The 25,142-nt window shown below is 43.5% G+C and overlaps 1 protein-coding gene and 1 long non-coding RNA gene across 2 annotated transcripts; both read right to left on the bottom strand.

Moving 5' to 3' along the window:
* Positions 1-2,768: 2,768 nt before the first annotated feature.
* On the bottom strand, positions 2,769-24,839 carry LOC308486003 (uncharacterized protein; the record flags this gene model as incomplete). The annotated part of the gene is made up of 18 exons (XM_081022228.1): positions 24,442-24,839; positions 22,984-23,085; positions 21,759-21,900; positions 20,824-20,911; positions 20,511-20,730; positions 20,100-20,360; positions 19,657-19,792; positions 18,120-18,258; positions 16,120-16,137; positions 11,815-11,872; positions 9,206-9,307; positions 8,435-8,576; positions 7,085-7,172; positions 6,755-6,977; positions 5,694-5,954; positions 5,182-5,317; positions 4,190-4,328; positions 2,769-2,793 (listed from the first exon to the last, which is right to left on the bottom strand). Exons 1-18 carry the CDS (start codon positions 24,457-24,459, stop codon positions 2,769-2,771), a joined length of 2,298 nt encoding a protein of 765 aa, XP_080878354.1. The 5' UTR covers positions 24,460-24,839.
* LOC308485491 lies at positions 9,323-11,041 on the bottom strand. Its single transcript, XR_013990565.1, has 3 exons — positions 10,744-11,041; positions 9,545-10,680; positions 9,323-9,504 (listed from the first exon to the last, which is right to left on the bottom strand). It is a non-coding gene; the product is annotated as an uncharacterized lncRNA (long non-coding RNA).
* Positions 24,840-25,142: the final 303 nt, after the last annotated feature.

Here is a 25,142-nt window from a genome sequence, read left to right as displayed (position 1 = left end):
CTCTCTCTCTCTCTCTCTCTCTCTCTCTCTCTCTCTCTCTCTCCTTCTCCCTCCCTCCCCCCTATCTATTTCCCATGGCTGTATGTATACAGAGTGAATCACATTTAAGTGGAGGGGATGCCTGTAGTGAATGCAGTTCTTGCACCTCATTTGCAATGCTTCCTCCCACTTGCGTAGTTTCCCCCTTTTCTGACTGGTCTCCAGCTAAAATTTCTAGTGTAGATATAGCCCTGCCCCGCCTGGGCACCTGGACAGAAGCAACTCCTTCCAAATCCCTTTAACAGGATACCCCTGAGCTCTGGAGAGGCAAGCAGATGTCTAAGCTGCCAAAGTTGTGACAATTGCTATGAGGTAGGCAAAACCATCAGAGAAGGCCAATTAGACCGATGGACAAATTCCTGCCCGGCCTTGAATATGGCAACCAGCAAAGTCCATTGCAAGGTCAAGCACAGCACACACAGCACACAAAGCATAACAAATAGGTAGGGTGAGTAGGAGATTTGACCAGAAACTGTGTGGGGTGGTGGAGGCTGGTGGTAATTTATACCCAGAGGGTGGACCAGAGAAAACCTGCTGGCTCAGTCTGTTGTAAACAAAATCTGCCCTTTTTCCCTTATGGGGTATCCAAGAGCCTGTATAGAGTCCTTACGTGGGTTCCCTATTGGTAGGAGAAAATAACAGAGGCCAAACAGAGAATACTGAGAAGCAAAGCGGCTAGTAAGCCTGATCTTTATTGATCTGTTGCAACAGGGTGCTCCCCTCACACGCAGGAAAGGAGGAGGACCCAGAACAAAGGTGTGCCTGCCCTTATATAGACATTTTAAATTCCCTCCCCTGGAGCTCAAGACCACCCCTCCATACATCATACATACCTCACAGAAGGGATAACCCAAGACCACCCCCCACAAACATCATACCTACATCACAGAAAAGGTGGTCCACAACAGAAATTTGAATGTTGTTTTTCCTGTCTCCCAGGTTATCTGATAATGCCTTATCTGATTGCCTTTCCTGGTAGTCTGTCACCCTTTGAAATGGTGATTACTCATTCCTGAGACAATGGGAAGGCTCCCTGACCCCCTCCCTCCTTGCAGAGAAAACATTTGGTCAGCTTGGGAGTCAAAATGGTTTCAGGTCGGTCTTCCTGTGTTGATCTATGTACGTGCTTGGTTGGTACATTCATGAACATTTATTATGTATATATAAGACCTTAAATTTTATTATTAGAAGTTGGGCCCACCCCTCAGGAGGAGCCAGCCTTGCACCCTGCCCGTGACTGGCCAATTTGTGGGCAGGCTACAAATCCGACTTCCTGACTGGCGGGAGAACCCTTTTCGAGGTCACGGCGGCCAGGAAAATCTCCAGAGCAGATGTTAACTGTTGGGTCATGGCAGAGGTGCCGCCTGACGAAAGAGGGTGAGCGAATTTGTGCCAAGGAGATGTCTTGTTGAAGGGCCACATTGTAAGAACAACAGGGGGTAAAAGCAGCCGCACCTTGTATTGTATGCAAGTTACAATAATGTATATAAGGGTTAAATGTTTTCCCTGCATTTGCTTCTCTTGTTGGTTGTAAACCCTCAACCATTTCAATAAAAGCTCAGTTGAATTTTGGAATGGATGCAAATGATTTGCAGGATGGCAAGCTGTATTCAGCTGATGCCCCTCTTACTAGATGCTTGTGGAAGTTTAAAACAACACGGCGAATACTGAGAACGAAATGGGAAAACATTAATGTAAATATAAGAAAGCAACCTAGCAACATTCAATAGACATCAGGAGAGATCATAGCAACAACCTTGACTCTGCTTGGAGACTTTAAAAAAAAAAAAAAAAGGAATCAGGCCTTTATTTATGAAACTGCACAAATTCAGCTACACAGATAAAATAATCACATTGATAGACAGTAAAGTATTTTCTGTTGTATGACTCCCCATTGTATTTTATAAAATTTTCAAAAATTTCACATATACATTCCAATACATAAAACAAAAGAAATAATTATTATCGACTTCTCATCCCATTTTTCACGGTGTTTTTTATTTTACCCCTTAACTCCTTGCTCTTATACAATAACAATAATACAATAATCTCTAATTGCTTGTGGTTCAAATCCTTCTCGCAAATTCATCATACTATAATATTTCTTTAAATAGTCCGAAAAAGGCTTCAGTTCTTCCACAAAACAGTACTCATTCTCTTTTTTTAAGCTGTTTGCTTTGCTGATTCTGCATAGTCCATCGCTTATCCATTCTTCTTTGGTGCGAACCTCTTCTTCCTTCCATTTTTGTGCACAACGAATCCTAGCTGCTGTCGTTACATACATAAACAGCTTAATCATCTTTTTGTAACTTCTGTCCCTATAATCCCTAAGAGAAAAGCATCAGGTTTTTTTTGTATGATCACTTTAAACATCTTTTTTATCTTGCTGTATATCATTTCCCAAAATATCCTCACTTTCTTACAAGTCCACTCTATAAAAAAGATCCATCTACTTGAGGAACCTTCTTATACATTTTAGACTATTTGTTAGGCGTTAGATACCATCTATACATCATTTTTATATAATTCTCTTTTAAAGCATATGAAGCAGTAAATTTCATGTCAATTTTCCACAGCTTTTCCAATATATTCATTTATATATTATGTCCTAAATCTTTAGCCCACTGCATCGTTGCTGACTTAACCCTCAACCATTTCTGTTGAATTTGGAGAGGGATGCAAAGGTACTTATCCAGCTGAGGCCCCTTTTACTAGTTGCTTCTGGAAGTTTAAAACAACAAAATGCAGCGAATACTGAAAGAGAAAAGGCGAAACATTAATATAAGTACAAGAAAGCACCCTGGCAACATTTAGTAGACATCAAAAGAGATCATAGCAATAACCATGACTCTGCTTGGAAAATCTAAAGCTGGTCCAATAGATTTTGTGACCTCAGTCAAAGTACAAGATGGCACCCCCTCCCTCCAATTTGACCAGAAGCTGACCAGACTGATCACTGAATACTATTTTGATTGAGGAATACCATTGTGCCTGAGGAAAACAGGTTAGCCTAGGGGACACGGCATTTCACGTTGCACCAAAATTCATGTCCTCTGCCTAACGATAGGGCCGGCTCTGCTTAAAGTTCTTAAGACATGTGTTGCGATTCTGTATGCTGCCAACTGGAGTATTTTAGATTGGTTTGATCAAAGTCCAATTCTGACATTTCCAAAGCACTCACAGGGTGCCTTTGGACCAGTCACTATTTCCCAACTTAACCTACTGCACAAGGCTGTTGTGAGGGTAAAAATAAACCACAACAATATCATTGGAGGCAGTAGCAGACAGCATGGTGGGGGGGGGGCAACATTCCATGGGCCTCTTAACAGTTGAGTCGCAGCTGCTTACTGAAGCAGTTTCAGCTTAGTGGCAGGTCATCTAATTTGCATGCAGAAAGTTCCAGGTTTTATCCCTAGGTAGGGATGGGAGGGTCCCTACTCTGAAATCCTGGGGGGCTTCTGCCAATCAGTCTAGACCAGGGTTTCCTAAACTTGTGTCTCCAGCTGTTTTGGGACTACAACTCCCATCATTCCCAGCTTACAAGACCAGTGGTCAAGGATGATGGGAAATGTAGTCCAAAAACAGCTAGAGACACAAGTTTGGGAAACCCTGCTCTAGACAGTACAGTGGTACCTCGTGTTACATACGCTTCAGGTTACAGATGCTTCAGGTTACAGACTCCGCTAACCCAGAAATAATACCTTGGGTTAAGAACTTTGCTTCAGGATGAGAACAGAAATCATGCTCCAGCGGTGCGGCAGCAGCAGGAGGCCCCATTAGCTAAAGTGCTGTTTCAGGTTAAGAACGGACCTCCAGAACGAATTAAGTTCTTAACCCGAGGTACCACTGTACTGAGCTAGAAAGACTACTGGTCTGCCTTAGTATAAGGCAGCTTCTTATGTTTTAAGGAGAGGGAGAGGAATGAGATGGCTGGGAAGTTGGCATGATGCAAATGCACTAGTAGAATCACTGGATTGGTTCTGCTGGGGTGTTTTCACCACACTGACCTCCCAGCCTTCTCGACCTTCCGCCTCACCCCATAACTATCGGGAGGTCAGCCAAGTGTTGCCACCCTATCATTCTATCTGCTACTGATTGGAAGAAAGGAAATGTAAGAATGTAAAAATAAAATAAAAAATAGAACACATACCTTTTCCCTGCAAGTAAAAGCTCAAAGCCTTCGGTAATTTTATCAAAAGGCAATGTTTGAGTAATTAATGCATCCATATTAAATTTCTTGTTCATGTAATCAGAAACTAGTTTAGGGACAGCATCTTTTAACTTCCAACCTGGGGCAGGAGAAATAAAAGAACACTGGATTAGTCAGCAAGCTTGATTATGATTATTTCCAAAGAATATAAAATGTTAGGATGTGTGAACTTTATTAAAAAAATTTTTTTAGAAGATGAATATAACTTCTGTTTATGTTAACAATGTAAGATTAGTAGAATCAAAAGCCAATGGGATGGAAAGGAAGGACAGAAAATGCTTTTAAAATAAATAAAGACTGCCCCCAAATTTAGTCTGCATACCTATTATGTCCACCAACACTTTCCCACACTATCCATCAACCTCATATTTGGGTTCCTCACTTGCACAGATTTCAATAGGTCTTCAGACATTGCATTGGCAAGTCACCATATAAATGGGTCTAGGCACCCATTTTGAAACCTCTAGATTTCACTTACATTATTTTGCTGCCCACCAATAAGGATGGCAACTTTCACTGGAGGTTTTTAAGCAGAGGTTGGATGGATGTTTTAGCTGAGTTTCCTGCAGTACAGGAGGTTGGACCCTTGGGGTCCCTTCCAAATCTACAATTCTCTGTTACTCCATTGGGCAGAACTAGGATCAATGGGGGAAATTGCAGGGAAGCAGATTTCAGATAAACATCAGGAGAAACTTCCTGATCACAAGAACTCTTCAACAAGGTCGTAGGACTGACTCAGTAGATGATGGGTTTCCCTGGGCTTGAAGTAGAGGCTATTTAAGTAGAGGCTGCAGGGCCATCTGTCACGGATGCTGTGGCTGAATCCTGCACTGAAGATCCTGCACAGAGCAAGATCTACACTCAGTGACCTTCAGCATGAATTCCCGTTCTATGATTCAGTGCAGGAGCTGCCATGTATCACCAATCCGCACCTCCAACCAAACATCCTGTTAATTTCCTTCCCGTGAGGAGCAGAATAGGTTCGACTGAGAACTGTGCCCCTGCAGGAGGTTCTCCAACCAGCACACAGGTGCCATGGCCCAAATGGCAGGATTTAAGGGCAGTGACCTGTTTGAGACACAAAGAAAAACAAGCTCGGGATAGGAAAAGATAAAGGAACATAAAAGCCAGGGTCCCATCTAGTCCAGCATACTATTCTCACAGTGGCCAACCGGATGCCTTTGGGAAGCCCACAAACAGGACCAGAGTACAGCAGTCTTCTTTCCTTCTGCATTTGCCAGCAAGTAGAATTCAGAAGCATATTTCCTTCAACCATGAAGCCTCCCTCAGTCCTCTGAATTTCCCACCTAAAACTTTTACATAGTCCCAACCAGGTGCACTGCTTAAATAATGAGAGATCAAAGCTGTGAGCCCTGGGCTGAACAGGAGAGCCAAAAAATGGGGATGTGAGCACAAGTGATTAGCACCAAAACAGAAAACATACCACAATGTCAATATTTCCCGTCACTTCAAATGCGTAGTCCACCCCAAGACCTGTCATCTCTACCAGAACCTCATTCAGGGGCTTCTTGAAATCTTGAGGAGCGATGCATTCTGTGGCTCCTAACTCTTTGGCCTTAGTAAATTTATCTTTGTTGATGTCAATCCCAATAATCCTGGATGCTCCAGCAACTTTGCAGCCTATGACAACAGACAGACCGACACCTCCCAAGCCAAAGACAGCACAGGTAGAACCAGGCTCAACCTGCAAATTGATAAAAACTGCATTAGGGACTTCCCAGAACACAAGTGATGTAGCAGGATTGAGGCTCTGGGAGGAAGGAAGACTGGCAGACCGGAAGATAAGAGGCATAGAGAGACAGAACTGTGGTGTAGTGGTTATGGTGTTGGACTAGGACCTGGAAGATCACGGTCCAGATCCCCACGTAGCCATGAAGCTCACTGGGTCACCTTGGGCCAATCACTGTATTAGTCCAACATGGGAATATTGTGAGGCTAAATGTTGGGGGGGACGACACACCATGTATACCACCTTGAGGTCCTGGGAGGAAAGAAGGAATACAAATATAATTAATATAATTAATAACCAATTGGGCAGGAATCATTGAAGAGAATAAGGGACAAACAAGAGAAACAAAAGAATGCAGTTGGGAGGCTGGGATAAGGAACAGCCTCGGATAGGGAAGGAGGACCTGTGTTGCACTTCAACACCCATCACCCCAGGCGACATGGCCATTCAGAATGATGGGAACTGTAGTCCAACAGTGCCTGGATGTGACATGTTCCCCATTGGTGGCCTATGAGGTCGAAACACACTGACTTACCCAACCATCAGCCCCTTGCTGCTGCTTTTCAGAGCTACTATTATGAGGCTGGACCCATTGAGAGCAGGGAAGCTGAAGTAGTATCAGCTATTTTTGCATCTCGGAATTGTTACAGGAAAAGTGATCCCTGAAGGTGCCACTATTCTCCAGCAGGGAGTAAGCACACATTTGTTTCACTTATTTGAGAAGCACAAGGGAATCAATGTGAATTGATTTTCACCTGGGCATAATTGATAGCGGTTCCATAGCCAGTGGAAAATGCACAACCAAAGAGGCAGACTTTCTCTAGTGGAGCATCATTGTGGATTTTTGTGATGGAAGCTTCAGGCACAACCGTGTATTCGGAGAAGGTGCTCATTTGTAGGAAGTGGTGGATCTGTTTCCCTCTGCAGGTGAACCTGCTGGTCTTATCTGGCATCAGATTTTGAATAGGTTCATAGAGGCTGTTGAGGAGATTCAGACTGGTTTGCATAATAAATTGGACTAAATGCTAATTTTCAATATTACTAAGAAACACAAATATTTAATAGAAGATGTCAGATAAACTTACTGGTTCTTGAGGCAACAGTTAGTTTTAGGACTTAAACAGCAGCTGCATTCTCCACACTGGGTAAGACAAAGAGGAATGACTTTGTCACCTTGTGGGAAAACAACAAGGACAAGAACAGTTTAAGTTCAAGTTCATAGGCTTATTGTTCTATTCAAAGGCCATGAAAAACTTGTAGCAATAATATTAATGAAATGCAGAACATACTTCCATAATGTAAGCCAACATCTATGATGTAAGAGAGAGAAGTTACCAGAGACACTAACAAACTCAAATCCAGCTTGATTTCAAATCTCCAAATCACCACAACAATTTTTATTGATTTATACTCTTTTCCCCTGATTATTTTGTAGTGTACAGGGCTACTTTGTGTATTATGAAGCTATGGTTGTCACTCAAAGGAAACAGAAGCATTTCTGCCAGAGTGTACTTGCTTGATTTTGTGAGAAACACAGTGATATTAATAAGGAATATTGCAAGAGGTGTGTCAATAGGGAAGCATATTGTTATTTTTTTTGGGGGGGGTGCTCCTCTAAACCCTAGAAATTAATATATGGTAGGATTTTGATTATTTGGAGTATTGAAGGAAAGATTGCAGACCAGTGGAAAAATCAGGCTAAGATTCCTTTCCAAGCCAGGGTCTCTCCTGGGATAGAGGCATTAACATAACAAAAGGCATTGAAGGCCCATCTAGGAGGAATCTGGGCAGGCAGAAGGTTGCCAGGATAACTTGGTGTGAAGTGACAGGAAAATATAGTTTTTAGCAAGGTGTGCAGGGAAGAAGTGGGTGAACAAAGTCTGGGATCCATCTTGGGCAGACTGGCTGAAGGCTGGCTGAAAGATAAGCCTTTGACTCCAGGGCTGCACTTCTGTGCGATGACAATGCTGTAAGATTTGGACTCCCTCTATGCACTGAAGATGTAAATAGGTGAATAAATCATATTTCTTAAAGCTACAACAATCTCTGCCATGTCTCAATTCTCCAAAGGAACACAGACCCTGGCTGAGGGCCTGGAACCTCCTGGAATCATGCTATCACTCAGCAGGAATAGGGGATGGCATTTGTCCAACATTTGTAACACTATTTTCATGCATACCTTACATTTCTGATGGGTACTTGGAGAAAGAGATTATTTGTAGTATATAATGTGAACAACTCCCACCATCCCTGGCTATTGGCCTTGATTGCTGGGGATGATGAATGTTGTGGTTCAGCAACATCTGGGGCCCCAAAGTTTCCCCATGCCTACATTAGAAGACAATTTGTAGTGAAGCTATTTATGTCATGCTTGCAAATCCCAACGGGGACCAATGCACAAGCACTTCTGAGTTTCTGATCTGCCTCATCCTTACCTGGCTTTACGCAAGTGACTCCTGGTCCAATACTTTCAACAATTCCAGCTCCTTCGTGACCCACAATAACTGGGTAGTCTATGTTAGCAAAAATGCCTTTCACTACATGATAATCCGTCCTACAGATCCCAGTGGCCACTATCTGCAGGGGAAATGGAATATATATTATTTCAGTACTTACTCTGCTTCAACCTGGCGCACATTTTCGTCAAGAACTGGCACTGAATTTTTTTGTCTCTGTCAAAAAAATGGGTCTCCATGTGAACAGATGATCGTGCAGATACCACATTCACACAACTGCAGGTATTCGCAGAGAGGGCCAGCCCACAAGGAAAGTTGCTTACAAGAGTTTCAGCAAGAATATTACCCACTTGATCCAGTTCAGATCTGACCCAAAGGACTAGCCAGAAATACATATAATCTTTGTACGAAAGACAGTAGGGAGAACCTTTCACTTTTATTCTTTTTTGAACTTGCTCAGAAGTATTGGATTTCCTTTCATCTTATTGCTGTGTACGTTTCAACTACAACCTCAACAAACTATAGTTGAAACTCTGCACAAATGTGGCTGAGACTTTTGTGGAATCTTTCTTCTCCTGGCAGGGAAAGAGCCACCTTTGAGTTTTAAGTATAAGTCTTCCAGAACCATTGCCCCACCACTCAAGACTCCCGTATCCAAGTTTTCAGAGTTTAGGCACAAGATCCTCAGCCACGGCAATCGTAATTCACAATGAATGAAAGCACGTTCCCTTTTGGAATAATAAGTTTTACCTTCACTCGAATTTCATGGCTTCTTGGTGGTGCAACCTCCACCTCCTCCACAGAAGGCAATTGGCCAACTTCCCAGATGATTGCGGCTTTGCATTTAATCACCTGTGGAAATGGAGTCAATCAAAACAAGATCAAATATGAATTTCAAAGGCAGGACAATATGGGAGGAGGCTTTCCCTCAGATATTAGGTCCCAAGCCACTGAGGACTTAAAATCTAAGCCCCAGCAGAGATCAGTTGTCCTCATCCTGTGCTATTATTGCCAAAACAGCAGGTTTTGCTGCCATTTTACCCTTCTTGCTGCCATTTTACCCTTCTTGCTGCCATTTTACCCTGTGACAGTTTTTCGTTCCTTTTAAAAGTAATGGTACATTCACTTTTTTCCTGAGTTCAAATGTAAGATTGGGGGAGAGACACAGTCTGGCCAACTTCCCTCCCACCTACACTCTGTGTGCTGTTTTAAAAGATGATAACAAAACAAAACACATCAGAAAACAAGGAGAGTGATTTCCTCGGTCTCCACCTCTGTCCCCTCTGCACCCAACCCCTGCAGTATAACAATTGCATCCAATTCTGGCCACCTCCAATCTCTGGCTCTGTTTGGATAAATTAATCCAAACTAAACATCTGTATCCCACTGCTCCTGGCAACTACAGGAAAAGGGGAAATAAGAAATGGAATTGGAGTGATATGCAGAGCATAAGGCCAGCTAAACAAAAAGGAGAAAGTAAGGAACAATAATGTCACAGGAAACGCAAGACATTATGCATTTGCATTTGATCACCTGTGGAAATGGAGCCAATCAAAACAGGTCAGAGATGAATTTCACAGTGTACCTTATAATGATTCAGTTAAGATTGCAACCTTAGAGTTGCTGTAGTCAGCATGGAGATTGCCACTTTCACTCTACAGCAGGAGTGCGAAACCTTGGCCCCAAGACCTTTTTTCAAAATTGCTCTATAAACTATCAGTTCAGACCGCTGGCAAGAATAATCTCTCCCTCTTTCAATAGCACAAAGGAAGGAGAAGAGAGGGAGGGATGGAGAGGGAGGAGGAGAATAGCCGAAAGAGAGATGGGAAAAAGCTGGTTCTGACCACTTTTGGCTCCGGTCCTGCCCACTGGTAGTATGTGACCCCTGACAGATTACGCCTGAGGGAACGTGGCCCTCAGTTGCCAAAGGTTGCCCATCCCTATCACATGACTTGCAAGTGTCACTAGACCAGCACACCTGTGCTCCCAAAGTCTACTGCCTACAAACACTTTAGTAATGCCCAACCCACACCAACAAGGATGCCATTTGATGCTGTAACAGTTAATGGGGTTCAGTAAACAGTAGCATTCGAATAAATAATATTATGATCATTATTGGACAGGGCTTGTATTTCAGTAACAGAAGACAAGCTTTTAATACAAAAGCTTCCAGGTTCAGTTCTCTGCATCTTCAGTTAAATGTAGAAAAGACCTCCATCAAAGACCTTGGGTTGGACTCGATGGCCCTTGTGGTCTCTTCCAACTCTATGATTCTATGATTCTATGACCTACGAGGGCTTCTTTCAACCAGCTAGTGCCAATTTCCTGATGTTAGTAAATGAAATATCAACTTCAGGTCAATATAATTATTTGAAACTGACAGTCTGCATGACTATGTCAAACCATATACATTTTTTGGGAACACTGTAATTATAACATGCATTGTTATAAAAAAATGGCAGGTTTATTATCAATATAAGTTTGTAAGGTTTTTAAAAATAATTTATTTCTATGTATGTGTCAGGGAACTGACATGGGAGCTAGAGGCAGAGGGAAGGCTCTCAAATGATGCTGGAGAAGGGCCCAGCAGGGAGAGAGGCAGCTCCGCAGATGGGGAAGCAAATCAGCGCAACACCAGGGATAAAGGGGGGCTGATGGGGGAATCGGCGAGAGGGCTCCAGGACTCTTCACTGGACACCAGCGGGGAGAGCACGGGTCCTCCTCTACCCACACCCTCCCTGTGCAGAAGACTTCCGCGCAGAGAGAGTAGGAGGAGACTGGGTGTCAAACAACTTTTATGTTGGAAGAGATTTAAGAAACGCCCACTGACGGATTCTGCTAGCGACTGAGGCAGCCACGAAGTGAAAGGCTGCCCAGACTGAAAGGTTTAGCAAGGCAACAAAGCCAGGAGAGGCGGCAACTTACGCACGAGCAACCCATACTCATTACAGTATGTAATGAATTATTTCAACAACAATAATAACTTGTGTAATGCAATCTAATAGTTGAGGTAACCTTAAAACCCAGAACCTCTTGGTTTATTATTTAATGCCTACACAATGCAATGTCAGCTTTTAGTATTACTGGGGAAATCGAGTGTCCTGCTGTTTGTCTCATTCACTTATATCAAGCAGACTCTTGTTTTGAATGTATAAATAGGAGATAATTTTTTACATCTTGGTCTTTGCAGCTTTGCAATTTGCACAAATAAAATTCAGAGGTTTCTCTCCTCTGGCAATGGGAATGTAGCAAAGCTTAGTTCTTTCCTCTTCAAAGCAATGTAGTAGCTATGCAAAAGCAAACATTAGAATGCAGCGTTCAGATCGACTAGACTGAACCATAAAAACAGTCTTCCTTACCTTTCCTGCAGTCGCCATGTGTCCAGATCTGGCTTTCAGTTTTGCCACAAGCTTGCTCCTTTACAAAGGACTTTTCTTCTTGTTTATCACTCCTTGCCTAAAGCAAGAATGTAGAGATACACAAACAACTATTTCCTCCACCACACACATAATGTGTAATCTATGATAGGCCAGGGTCCATTTCTAGCTGGGATTCAAAGTTCTTTTGTTCCTGGCAAGTATTTAGCTGAAATTAATTCCCCCTGGAGCTACCATTTAAAGTAAACTAACATTACGAGCTAGGACAATATTGGATCTAAAAAGAAAAAGGTCAGTTCAGGTACAGACATTCTGACTAAAAACTTGTACATACAAGTGAAAATCATTCTGGCCCATGTTCTCTTGATCAAATTATTTAGAATAGAGCATAATCACACACAATGCTTTTTACTCAGATGCCAGAGGCACACACTTTTTACTAATGCATAAAGGAGGGAGTGCAGAAGCCGTTAGGGTCGAAAACTGGGAAAGAAATTCTATTACAGGTTATTGAAGAACAGGCAAATCCTCACTTTTGCGTGCTCGCGCATACACACAGCACCAGGAAATAATTAAACAATTTATTTCGTAGCCAGAAATGTCGTGAGACACCTAGAGAATCCTTATGGTTTTCTGCGTGTCCTCCAGCCTCCTGCAGGCTCCAGAGCTCCCAATTCCTGTTGTGGAATTTACCAGAAGGAAACTAGTGTATTTTCTTTTGTGTGTTCTTCTCCTACCCAGTGCAGGTGCCTGAGGGTTATTTGAAGAGCTTAATAAACAGTTGAAGTTCACATTTCAAGTGGTTTTTACAAGGGAAGCCAAAAACTTGAAGATAAGCCTTGATCTGCTTTCTGCCCTATAGGAGAATACGGACTTCCAGATTGCAAAGATCACTGCATTTGGCAGAACAGATGTTGGCCATATAACCACCGGAATTGCTATTATATGTTTATCACATCCACCCTCCAGGGACTTAGGCAGTAAATTGCCTCTCTCCCATGTTATCTTCACAACCTTGTCCTGGAAGGATATTAGGCTGAATGGCAGGGCAGAGTGTAGTGATTGCCTCAGGTGGCAGATGTTGAGGGATGGGGAGCTGACAGAGCAGTGAGAGTCGTGAGCCCTTCCCTGTGATCTTTAAACTAGCTGCTCTCAGGTGTGGTGAACTCAGTCCCATTGTCAATGTTGAAGTAAGGATCAACCAGCCTGGTTGGCTTTTGTATCAAGAACCAATCTGCTATCACTGGTCAAACTCTTGTCTTAGACCCCTCTTTAGCTCTGTGGCCTATGGAAACAACCTTAAATCCCAAGGTCAAAACAAAACATTAGTATGGTTGTCATTAGTGGCTGCGAGAATGACAGTGGCTCAGCTTTGGAAATCTTCTATTCTCCTTTTGCAAAGTTTGGCTCTAGTACTCTCAGAGTAGCTCAGCCACCACTGAGGTGTGCTTTGGGTATGGTATCAATTCATCCATTTATATAAACAAAATTGTGGGAGTGCTCCACCCTCTTGTCACTCACATGTCAATGTGGAGATTTTATCTTGGTGTAGATTAACAAAATTAAAATGTGCTTATGATGTGCTTATATTGATCTGTTTTGTGCTGCAAGTCTGTGTCAGCCCTGCAAACTGCACCAGTGCTTTGGAAAGCGGTTATTTGCTTTTATCCTTTTGTATGTTTTGAGATAAATAAATTTAAAAAGAGAACTAATTTGGACTTAAGGATAGTTCCCCCCCCCCCCCCCCGGACATTCTGGCAACAGATTTTCTGCAGAGCTTTCATTTATCGCCAGCAAAAGACAAATCAACATAACATTCAAATGAAGTGAATGATCAAGTCCGTTTTGAAAAACAATTCCGATTTGGATTTCAAACCGCCTTTGGGCTTCCAAGCATGAATTAACATTTTTCATTGTTTATTCTGCACGATTTCCTCTCATTCATAGATCTTTCATGCTCTTCCACTCAAGAATTCCAAGTGGCGCTGTGGGTTAAACCACAGAGCCTAGGGCTTGCCGATCAGAAGGTTGGCGGTTCAAATCCCCGCAACGGGGTGAGCTCCTGTTGTTCGGTCCCTGCTCCTGCCAACCTAGCAGTTCGAAAGCATGTCAAAGTGCAAGTAGATAAATAGGTACCACTCCGGTGGGAAGGTAAACAGCGTTTCCGTGCGCTGCTCTGGTTCGCCAGAAGCGGCTTAGTCATGCTGGCCACATGACCCGGAAGCTGTACGCCGGCTCCCACGGCCAATAAAGAGAGAGGAGTGCCACAACCCCAGAGTTGTCTGCGACTGGACCTAATGGTCAGGGGTCCCTTTACCTTTACCTTTAGTGGCCCAAACAAACAAGAACTATATCTTTATTCCTTGATCAGCTGTCCTGAAGCAGTGCTTGAAGTGTGAGAAACAAGGAAGTGGGTAGATTTCTTTCAGATCAGATCAAACAAAAGCCTTTGTCAGATGTTTCCACCACCTTTCCATTACCTTCTTGTGAGGAAGGGCAGCAGCGGTACGCTCTCTGGTCTCACCACCTTCCATCAGTTACCACTCTTGCCGATCTCCACATGTTGAAGGCTGAACTTCTGCCGTGAGAAAACCTGCTCTACCAGGTTTAGAAACCATCAGGGTTTTATACTGCAAAAGGAGTCTATGAGTGTATGTGAAGGGAATGCTTGTCTTTTGCCTGATTCTCCTTGTGCTTCTCCCTGTCTTTGCTCCCCTCAAGATCCCCCCAAAATCCTTAGATCAGTTTAACATATGGAAAATAATCTAGCCCAAACCCCTGCAATGCAGGAATATATAGTTGTCTCATACAGGGATCGAACTAATGGTGCATTATCAGCACCATGTTCTAACCAACTGAGCTAAATAGTATTGAATCAGAACGAACTGTGGAAACCTCCTGCACAGGACAAACGTGTCCAGAGGAGGGCAACCAAAATGGTCAAAGGCCTGGAAACGATGCCTTATGAGGAACGGCTAAGGGAGCTGGGCATGTTTAGCCTGGAGAAGAAGAGGTTAAGGGATGATATGATAGCCATGTTCAAATATATAAAAGGATGTCACACAGAGGAGGGAGAAAGGTTGTTTTCTGCTGCTCCAGAGAAGCGGACACGGAGCAATGGATCCAAACTACAAGAAAGAAGATTCCACCTAAACATTAGGAAGAACTTCCTGACAGTAAGAGCTGTTTGACAGTGGAATTTGCTGCCAAGGAGTGTGGTGGAGTCTCCTTCTTTGGAGGTCTTTAAGCAGAGGCTTGACAACCATATGTCAGGAGTGCTCTGATGGTGTTTCCTGCTTGGCAGGGGGTTGGACTCGATGGCCCTTGTGGTCTCTTCCAACTCTATGATTCTATGATTCTAAGTCCGATGCTGTTTACACTTGTACTACTTATTATTGAGATTGTTGGCTGAACTTGGCAGTATATCATGCACCGGTCCTGTGGTGGGCAAAGAGTTGTTGATTTAGTCATAAAATATTGTGCTCTTTACACAGTAGAGACACGGCAGGGGCTAATGTATCAATAAGATAAGGAATATGAGCAGCAATAAAGTATCTTAATATTAATTTAGATAAAATTGATGCACACACCTGTTCTTAATGACTTTGACGCATTTGCTAATGCTTACTAATTATTTACTAATTGTAAGAATTGTATAACAGACTTGGGAGATTTCTCTGTTCAGCTTTTGGGTTTTGACCTGGGGGTACTGTCCTCCTGCAGGAGAATAAAACAAATAATTTCCAGGGTACCTCCTGGAAGCCTTGCTGGTTTGCTTGTGGTCTTGCCTGTTTATTTAAGATAGCTAAAATCCTACCTAGGATGAGCTGAATTTGCGTTGTTGTTGTTTTAAAGTTGCAGAATGATGCAGGAACAGGATACGAGAGTTATGAACAAACCCATAAGAAACAGATCTAGACTGATCTTTCCATCCCTAGATAACAGCTTTCTGTTGGCTAATTTAAATCAGCTCTGGGTGCTCAGAAATTGTATGTTTTGTTTTCTGTGTATGGTTTAGATTTGAGAGCATGATTTGGGATCTCTAAGCATCCAGAGCGAAGTGAAACCAGCTCACTGTCATGAACCTTGCTATATTTGTTTGTACCATTTCCACTCCCATAATAAAATGTATGAAAGGCACTTCATGTCATTTGCCAGCAGTTTTTATAGTGTATTTGTTTTTGTTTATTTTTTAAAAGCAACCACATTTGGAAGAGAGAGAATTCTTTCTGAGATGTTCCAGGCTGAAGGCATTTGGGAAGCTTCAGCTAGCCAGCAACTCAAAACACCAAGACAATACGAATGCTGAAAGAGGAAAAAGTAGGGTTAACTTTGCAAATCCTTTTGCTGAAAAAGCAATGAAGCAGAGTTTATTTTTGGACCCCCATGTGATCATTAATTTTTTGTTCAACATACTGTTGGACAGATGTTGCTGGCAACTTGGAGCTGAGGAAAGGGAGAGAAACATGACTGCAGTCTGCTTCTAGTAGTACAGTATCCAGTATCCAACAGCATTTTGGCGAGGTGGCAAATCTCATCTCATTATGTGGCCACATGCGACAGAGAACTGGCACCTTAGATAGCTGCAGTTACCCTAAGATAAGTGTACTGAGTTTTCATACACCACATAGATATATTTTTATATGTGTTTGTGGTACAGAGCAATCCAAATCCCCTTTGCACCAAGTGTGGTGGGGAGGTGGGGAGGGATAAATTGGGATACCAAGATGAAGGTCTACAAGGCTTGTGTGTCAAGCACGCTGCTTTATGTAAGTGAGCCATAACTTACAACCATCAGCAGAAACCTCGCAATGCCTTACACATGCACTGTGTCAGGAGGATTTGGGGTAAAAAGGTAAAGGTAAAAGACCCCTGGATGGTTAAGTCCAGTCAAAGGCAACTATGGGGTTGTGGCGCTCATCTCACTTTCAGGCCGAGGGAGCCGGCGTTTGTCCAGAGACAGCTTTCTGGGTCATGTGGCATGACTAAACTGCTTCTGGCGCAACGGAATACCGTGACGGAAACCAGAGCGCATGGAAACGCCGTTTACCTTCCCTCTGCAGCGGTACCCATTTATCTACTTGCACTGGCATGCTTTCAAACTGCTAGGTTGGCAGGAGTTGGGACAGAGCAACGGGAGCTTACCCCGTTGCGGGGATTCAAACCGCCGACCTTCAGATTGGCAAGCCCAAGAGGCTCAGTGGTTTAGACCACAGCACCACCAGCATTCCCGGATTTTGGGTACCACATGGCAGGACAGAGTTTAAAACAAAGGTGTGCTCTCCCAAGTCCACATTCCCAGCATGTTTGCACTCCTGTCTCAGAGATGTCTACGCTGGCTTAACCATGTCCACAGAATGGAAGGTGGCTGGATCCCCAAGGGCGTGCTCTATGGGCTTCAGGCACTAGGCCCATTGGCAGACCAACTCTGCATTACATAGATGTCTGTAGACGTGACATGAAGGCTGGTAACATCTACCCCACCATGTGGGAATCCCTTGCAGATGACTGCAGTGCCTGTAGACAAGGCAGTCAGGTTGTGTATCCACAGCAGTTTCCAGAGGAGGAATGAGCTCTGGGAGGAGCAGAGAGAGAAGAAACACCACAGTGCATTTGCAACAGCACAACTGGATGCCTTCATCTACCCCTGCTGCAACTAAACATGTCTCTACAGCCACAGCAGGTGCTGTAACCTTCCAACAATTTGACTTCACCCCCAAAGGTGCATTCTTTCACTGTCTCCTGAGACAGACAGATACCATTCCTCTGCCCACTGCCAAGGCCATTGACGGTGGGCTAATGCCAGCATTACTTTGCTGCTGCAGAACTGTGGTCAGAGCTGGTGAGGCATATTTGACAAGAAGAAACTGAGACTTTAGAGTGCTCACAGAGTTGTTGCAATCACTAGAGCAGGACAAACTTTGTATGCCTCCCTTGGGGGAAGAGATTTATAAAAATGCACCTAACTCAATAGAGCATCTCCCAGACCCCTTCCAGCTCTATAGCTCTAGTAGTATAAGCCAAAGGGGTTCTGGTCTACCTGGGAGGGTTGAGATCAGGGTTTTATTGAAGTAGGTCTTGCAATGTCCAGGTGTGACTTAGCCACATTGTCCTATAAATATCAAAATACTCTTAATTCCCAAGTAGTCATTGGTGCCAATCCCTTCTTCTCAGACAAATCTCCAGGAGGCCAGTTCCTCAGAATGTCAGTGGCTTTAAAGAAAATTCTGCAACAGAAAAAAAAGGAGGAAGAAGTTCTGCAAGTACTAATAAGTCACAAATCTCACCTCTTCCCTGCATGAAGCAAATCAAATCCTTCGCTGATCTTGCTGAATGGCAAGGTGTGGGTTATTAAAGTATCTGGCTTAAATTTCCCCTCCATGTAACTGGATACCAGCTGAGGGATAGAATCTTTCATCTTCCATCCTGGAGAAGCAACAAAACAGCAGTTGGAAGCAGCAATACTTCTGAATACCAGTCGCTGGAAACCACGGGAAGGAAGAGTACTCTTGCATTCAAATGGTTTCCAACAGGCATCCAGTTGGTCACTGTGAGAACAGTGTTGGACGAGACGGCCATTGAGCTCATCTTATGTTATCATGCCAAGCACCACGACCCACACAATGTTTATCACCCAGAATTTTTTTTCATGCCATAAAAATGACTCAGCAATACAAGGCTTGTGATATTCTCAAAGTCTTATAAAGCCAAAGATAGGGCAAGAGGACAGTCAGAAAACACGTGGGTTGCTACTGCCTATTCTTTCAAGAAAATAAAGGGCAGCAACAACCAGTCTTTAAAACAAAATTTGGTTCTGGCAGGAACCCATCCTGCAGCTCCCACTTCTAGTCCAGGAATTCTTACAGATACACAGCTGTAGCTGGTATAGCGAGACTGAGCTACCCTCCAAACACAAAAATTGCTGCAGCTTATCTGGACAGGGCTAGGATGGGACAGGCAGGCAATGGCAAGGGGTGCGTAGGCCGAGTGGAATGATGGCTGAGAAGGAAAGGGTTAAACAGCCTCCCTTCCTGGCCTGGGAAGGTAGTAGTAGGTGGAGAGATTCACATATGCACATGCATTCTTTATTACACCAATTCAACATTTCAGCCCCTTTCCAGGGCCAATTCTAAGTGCAGAGTTTAATTTTTAACACCCTACACGGCTTGTGACTCCAGTATCTAAAGGAATGCCTGTATATGGATTTTTTTAAATATTTAATGTTTTATTCTCTTTTTATACAGTACATATTGGAAGCCACCCAGAGTGGCTGGGACAACCCTGTCAGATGGGCAGGGTACAAATAAAATACTAATACTAATAAGTACGAATCCATGCCCTGAGATCACCATCAGGTGTCGTTGTCTGTGTGTCTCTGCAAAGAAGTGGGGCAACAGTATTTACCTGAACTCCATCTGGTTGTGTCACTGCTTACCGGGAGGTGGAATGAGAAGACAAGGCCAATATGGTGCAAATACACCAGTGGGAATGCTGGATTGTATATACATACATGCTGACCTGATTCCTCCTACTGAACCTCCCAGTAAGCAGCAGTGATGTGACCAGCTGGAGGTCAGGTGAGCTCCGCCACCCTACAATGTCCCCTTCTTTCATGCTTTAAAGATCTTCTATGGAGGCCCTTCTTGCCAATCTGGGTGGAAGCACATTGATCAGCCACCTGGGAAAGGACTTTCTTAGGAGTGGCACATAGACAGAGTTATTAAACAACTTCATAACCTATTTAGGGTTTCACAGTACTAAACACAGAAACTGGGAAATGTCCATACATCCACATGTTTGCTCATTCATGGTGCATCACCATACCTCCAATGAAGCTCCCTTTCAAGGTGCGTCCTGTAAAAAGCAGCATTGGATCGAAGGAGAGCCTAGAGCCTAAAGGAGGCACACCAACCATCACGCAGACTCCGCAGCCCATGTGACAGGACGCTAGAGCAGCTGTCTAATCAAAGTAGGGGAAAAATTAAACAGGTTGCTGTCATGCAAAGGAACATTTTATGATGCACTGCAAAATAGTTAATGCAGAATAATGAAGTAAGGGTTGTTGTTGCTTCGTCATGGGTGTTTATGAGCCATCTCTTTCATCTTACAAATCCTCTTCCCTCCCTCTTCCCTTTGTGTGCTACAATTCCCTTTTTCCTGGTTTGTTGAGCACTAATTGCACATTGAAATTTCTTCCAAACTGGCGAACTATGGTTATCAAATTGCAAATTGGAGCCAGAAATCTTTTGACTAAAAACAATACATACCAACGTATCCAAACACCCAACAACCTCAAATGCATAGTCAACACCGTGACCTGTCATTTCAACCAGCACTTCCTGAATTGGCTTCTTGTAATCCAGAGAATTAAGGCATTCTGTGGCTCCCAGTTCTTTTGCTGTTACAAATTTGTCTTTGTTAATGTCGATCCCAATGATCTGTGAAGCTCCAGCTGCTTTGCATCCCATGACCACAGAAAGACCAACTCCTCCCAAACCGAAGACAGCACAGGAGGAACCTGGCGTGACCTATACAGCCATGGAGAAAAGAGGACAAGGATAAATTCCAGTTGTGGAATAGGGTAATGTAGGCCATATTTCCAATGGAAGAAGCTCATGTCTATTACACAGACCAAAAGAGTCTACCAAGGAACACAAACGGAGCACAGGATTTCTCACCTGGGCTGTATTGAGGGCAGCCCCATAGCCGGTGGAAAATCCACAGCCGAAAAGACAGACTTTATCCAGAGGGGCATCATCATCAATTTTAACAACGGTTGAGTCAGGCATGACTGTATATTCTGAGAAAGTGCTGATCCAAAGGAAGTGGTGAACTAACTTCCCCTGGCAGGTGAATCGGCTGGTTTTGTCTGGCATTAGATTCTGTGGCTCAAGAAGGCTGTTTCAAAGAGATCGGGATTTGTCAATAATAAAAAGCTGTGCTGCATATTGCAGAAATAGAAATACAGGAGAAATTTCCAGAACAACTCACTGGGTTTTTAGGCAACAGTTGGTGTTAGGTTTCAAGCACGATGCACATTCTCCGCACTGAGGCAGACAAAGAGGGATAACTTTGTCTCCTAGAAATAAAAGAGGCATAAAAATATAGTAGATAGAAACAACCTAACAAAGGGAGTCTGCATCCATAACCAGTGCTCAGTGAAGGGAGTGAGCTATGTATCAAAATACTGTGACCACAGCATCACAAGGCTTTTTTTGCTACAACAAAGACTCATCAACAAATGCTCCAGCCTGCTGTCCACTTCAGCAAAGTAAACAAGAAGCCTATTATTCACTCCTTGGAATAAAGTGGCAAAACTTCTTCTGGCACATACAACTTCAGGCTGCAGCAGGTAGTTCTACATCGGGAGTGGGGAACCTACGGCCCTCCAGACATTCTTGGACTCCAAATCCCATCAGCCCCAGCCAGCACAGCCAGTGGCCAGGAATCATGGGAGCTGCTGGAGCAAGGCACCCTCACACCCTCCCATTAGCAGCTGGGCAGTAGGCGCATGGCTTACTCAAGAGAGGAAAGTTGTTTCCATGGGAAGTGGTTTCCATTCCATGCTGGCTTGAGCCAATAGCAGTTGTAGTCCATTAGGACATTAGGTTGGTGGAGGCTGCAATAGGGACTAGGGTGTTAAGTCAGTCCTTTTAAATTGGCACTGCCTGCATATTGACACACATCCTTTACTCAATGTTATTGTTCAGAAAAATTTAATTTAAAAAAGAGTCTACAGTCCAGAGAGGAAGGAGCACTTACGTAGTGGAAACATTCAAAGATTAGTGCTGGTTCACCAGGGATAATCTCAAATACAGTAAGAGTTACTTGAGCAAGCATAGATTTTACCACAACTGTGCATTGTCAAATTATGCTGTGGTGCTTTAGAAATATATTGATAATACATCTAAAATCCTTTTATGTACCTGGCTTCACGCAAGTCACTCCTTCACCTATGCTCTCTACAATTCCAGCTCCTTCGTGCCCAGGAATGACAGGATAATTGACTTTAGGGAAAGAGCCTGTCAGAACATGGTCATCAGTTCCACATATCCCTGTGGCTATTACCTGTAAGAGAAAAAAGTGCATTTCTTTGACATTCCCTGTGCTCTATTCTATATTCTGTTTACTCCAGCCCAGCTTTTGACACCCTGCAACATGTGGTGTCTGCAGCCAACAGGAGTTGTAAACCAAAACACCTGGTGAGCATCAGGATGGTGAAGGATGCTCTACTCCAAAGACTTCTTGGGTTTCCATTTGCAGTGATTTACAGCATAATATTAAGGTTGGAGTTAGGGATAGTGTAATGGAAGTGAAAGGCACCAACTTAATACAGATCAAATTCCTACTGAACATCAAGAAGGACTTTCTAACAGCAGTGGGATGGACTCCCTCAGGAGGTTGTGGGCTCTCCTTCCTTGGAGGTTTTTAAGCAGAGATTGGATGGCCAACTGTTATGAGATTCCTGCATTGCAGGGTGTTGGAATGGGTGACCCTAGGAGTATCTTCCAACCACACAATTCTATGATTCTATGAAATTTGCAATCATTTCAAAGTTATCATGTAAGACACAAAGTGCTATGGTCACTGTGCTCTGTAGGAGAGGACCTGTGATAACACTGCATCAGGAGGTCAGTTCCATACAATGCAGGAATCGGGCCTTTAGAGTGGTGGCACCTTTCTTTTGGAACTCCTTCCCCCTATAAATCAGAAAAACACCAAGTCTATTGCATTTTCAGTGACTATTGTAGACCTTCCTTTTCCAACAAGAATTTTAAGTGATGTTCTTCTATATTTATTCTTATTCCTACTTATATACTGCTTGAAATGATGCAGTCTAAGCAGTGATATACGACTTTATTGTTAAATCACTTGGTGATGTCTTATTGGAAGTGTTGCAAATCAAACAAATAAACACATATATGATCAGCAGCATCAAATTAAACTGGAATGAAAACTCCATACCAGTCTTAAATTTCTCTTAGCTTACCCATCACTACCACTGCTGACTCACAAGTGTAATAAAATCTGTACAACCTTTTCAGAAACAGCTGGAGAAACAGAGCAACAACAGACACAAGTCGTACATTGATAGGAAAAATTATCCACGTAACGGAGGAGCATGGAAAAGGCTACAAACAATTCATCTACCTTAACACGAACTTCGTGAGCTTTTGGAGGGGCAACTTCCACCTCTTCAATAGAAAGCGGCTTCCCTACTGCCCAGGCGACAGCAGCCTTGCATTTTATAGTCTGTAAAAACAAGGGAACAATGAGATACTCAATCCAATCCCAGGGCAGGGCAAAAAGGAGATAGGATTGGATGAAAGTGTATAGTTGCAGGTTGTAGCCTAAATGGAATCTTGTTTGGTGCAGCAGATGGGACTTTGTGAAAGGGAAATCAGAGAGAAGCTGCTGTGGTGGGTTCATCTTCTACTTCAGTGGGGAATGTAAAAGTATAGTGTCCATCTCCAGGGTGTAACCTGGTATCTCAATATAGGCCTAGAACAGAAGCTGGGAGTTGTAGTTAAGCAACATCTGGGAGTCGCAATACTCTTTCTTGCATTTTCTCATTGAGAGCTCTCCGGGGCGGGGGGGAGATGCATTTCTTTGCCACAATAAATACAACCACAAGTACTGTACTGAGACAGACTCTTGCTCCATCTTGCTCACTATCATCTGCTACACCAGGGGACAATGCTCTCCATTTTTTGCCGTACTCAAATTCTCACCAGTCCCAGCCAACAGGGGCAATGGTTAAGGATGATAGGAGATGTAGTCCAATAATATCTGGAGGGCACCATGTTGGCTGCCCTGTACTGCATTGACTGGCAGTTCAGCCTTTGCCATACCGGGATAGTGCAGTTGGTAGAGCATGAGACTCTTAATCTCAGGGTTGTGGGTTTGAGCCCCACGTTGGGCAAAATACTGAAGGGGGTTGGATTTGATGACCCTCGTGGACCCTTACAATTCTGTGATTCTATCCCAGTGTTCTGTAGATCATTTGGACTACAATACAGAGAGCTGTAGTTCGAAACATCTCAAAACCCACTTTCGTTTTTTGTTTAAATTAACTGTTATTCCCCATTTTTAGGCTAAAATAAAACAGCAATATCTGGAGGGCACCATTTTTAGGCTGGGGAAGTTTCTTATAGCTGTCTGCTAAGAAGTCCGGGAATGAAGCCTAAATCCTTGCACATGCAACTTTGTAAGACACATAAAGGTTGCGGTTTAAATGCAATTATTTTTTGATCACGCAATTGGTGATCATACAATTCTGCACGCGGCTACTTTCCCCTTTTCATCCGCTTCCACAGCCAGAACCTGGGAGCAATCAAAGCTTCAAACCATATCGTGACCGGAACCATGAACTGCAAGTGGACGCATGCTTAGTCGGAAGTAAGACCTACTGAGTTTAATGACACTCCTGAGGAGGTGTGCGAAGGCGGGATTGCAACTTTATGAAAGGGTAATCCTTCAGCGCACAATCCGAACCGTGTCTACTCAGAAGTAAGACCTATTGAATTCAGAGGAGCTTACTCCCAGGTAAATAGGGCTTGGATGGGCTTGCAGCCTTTCGATATGAAAGAGAAACTGCTGTCTTCTTACTTTCCCAGGAGTGTCCATGCTCGCGCGTTCCTTTGCGCACAGAAATCCGCTCGCCTCTTTTGCAGAGCGTCTCCGATTCCGAGTTTGGAAAGCGGAAACAACGACTAACCCCGGTCTCTACTTGGGTGCATGTTTCTCGTGGGAACCTTGAGATTCCTTTAGAACAAAAGCGTAGCGGAATGGGGCCACGTCCCTTAAACTGGCCCCTTTGTCTGCCGTAGACCTACCGCCAGGGACTCTGGGGGATGTAGTCTATTGCTTAGCCAGTAGACGCAGACCCAGCACGTTTCCTAAAATGCCTCAAATTTCCCCCAATAGGGAAGCCTATATGAGAAGATGCGCGCCAATGGTGAGAGGTAACAGGCAGAAGGCGGGGACGAATATTTGCGCAGGTTTGCACTCCTGGCCTTTGTTTTGCCAGACACGTGTTATTTTAATCCCTGCACGGTTTTATTATTTTATTGGGAAAGATCCCTCTGTGTTTGCATGCTTCATATATTATCTGTTTCAGCCTGTGTTCCAAGGATAGGTGCTAAAGGAGTTATAAAAATAAAGGATTTTTAAAGTTTGTATCTGCAATATGACACTGTTTTGTGGTGAATAAAATTTGGTGATGGTTTTGTTCACACGCTACACTGAAAACAAGTACAAGCTGTCTCTACATATCCACAAGCCTTTGTGTGAAAAAGTGTCCTATTGTT

The sequence above is a fragment of the Podarcis pityusensis genome (assembly GCF_964106645.2).
Source record: "Podarcis pityusensis genome assembly, chromosome: 9".
In the NCBI taxonomy this organism is placed as follows: domain Eukaryota; kingdom Metazoa; phylum Chordata; class Lepidosauria; order Squamata; family Lacertidae; genus Podarcis; species Podarcis pityusensis.
Note: the sequence above shows the minus strand (reverse complement) of the source record. Positions and strands in the feature narration are given on the sequence as shown.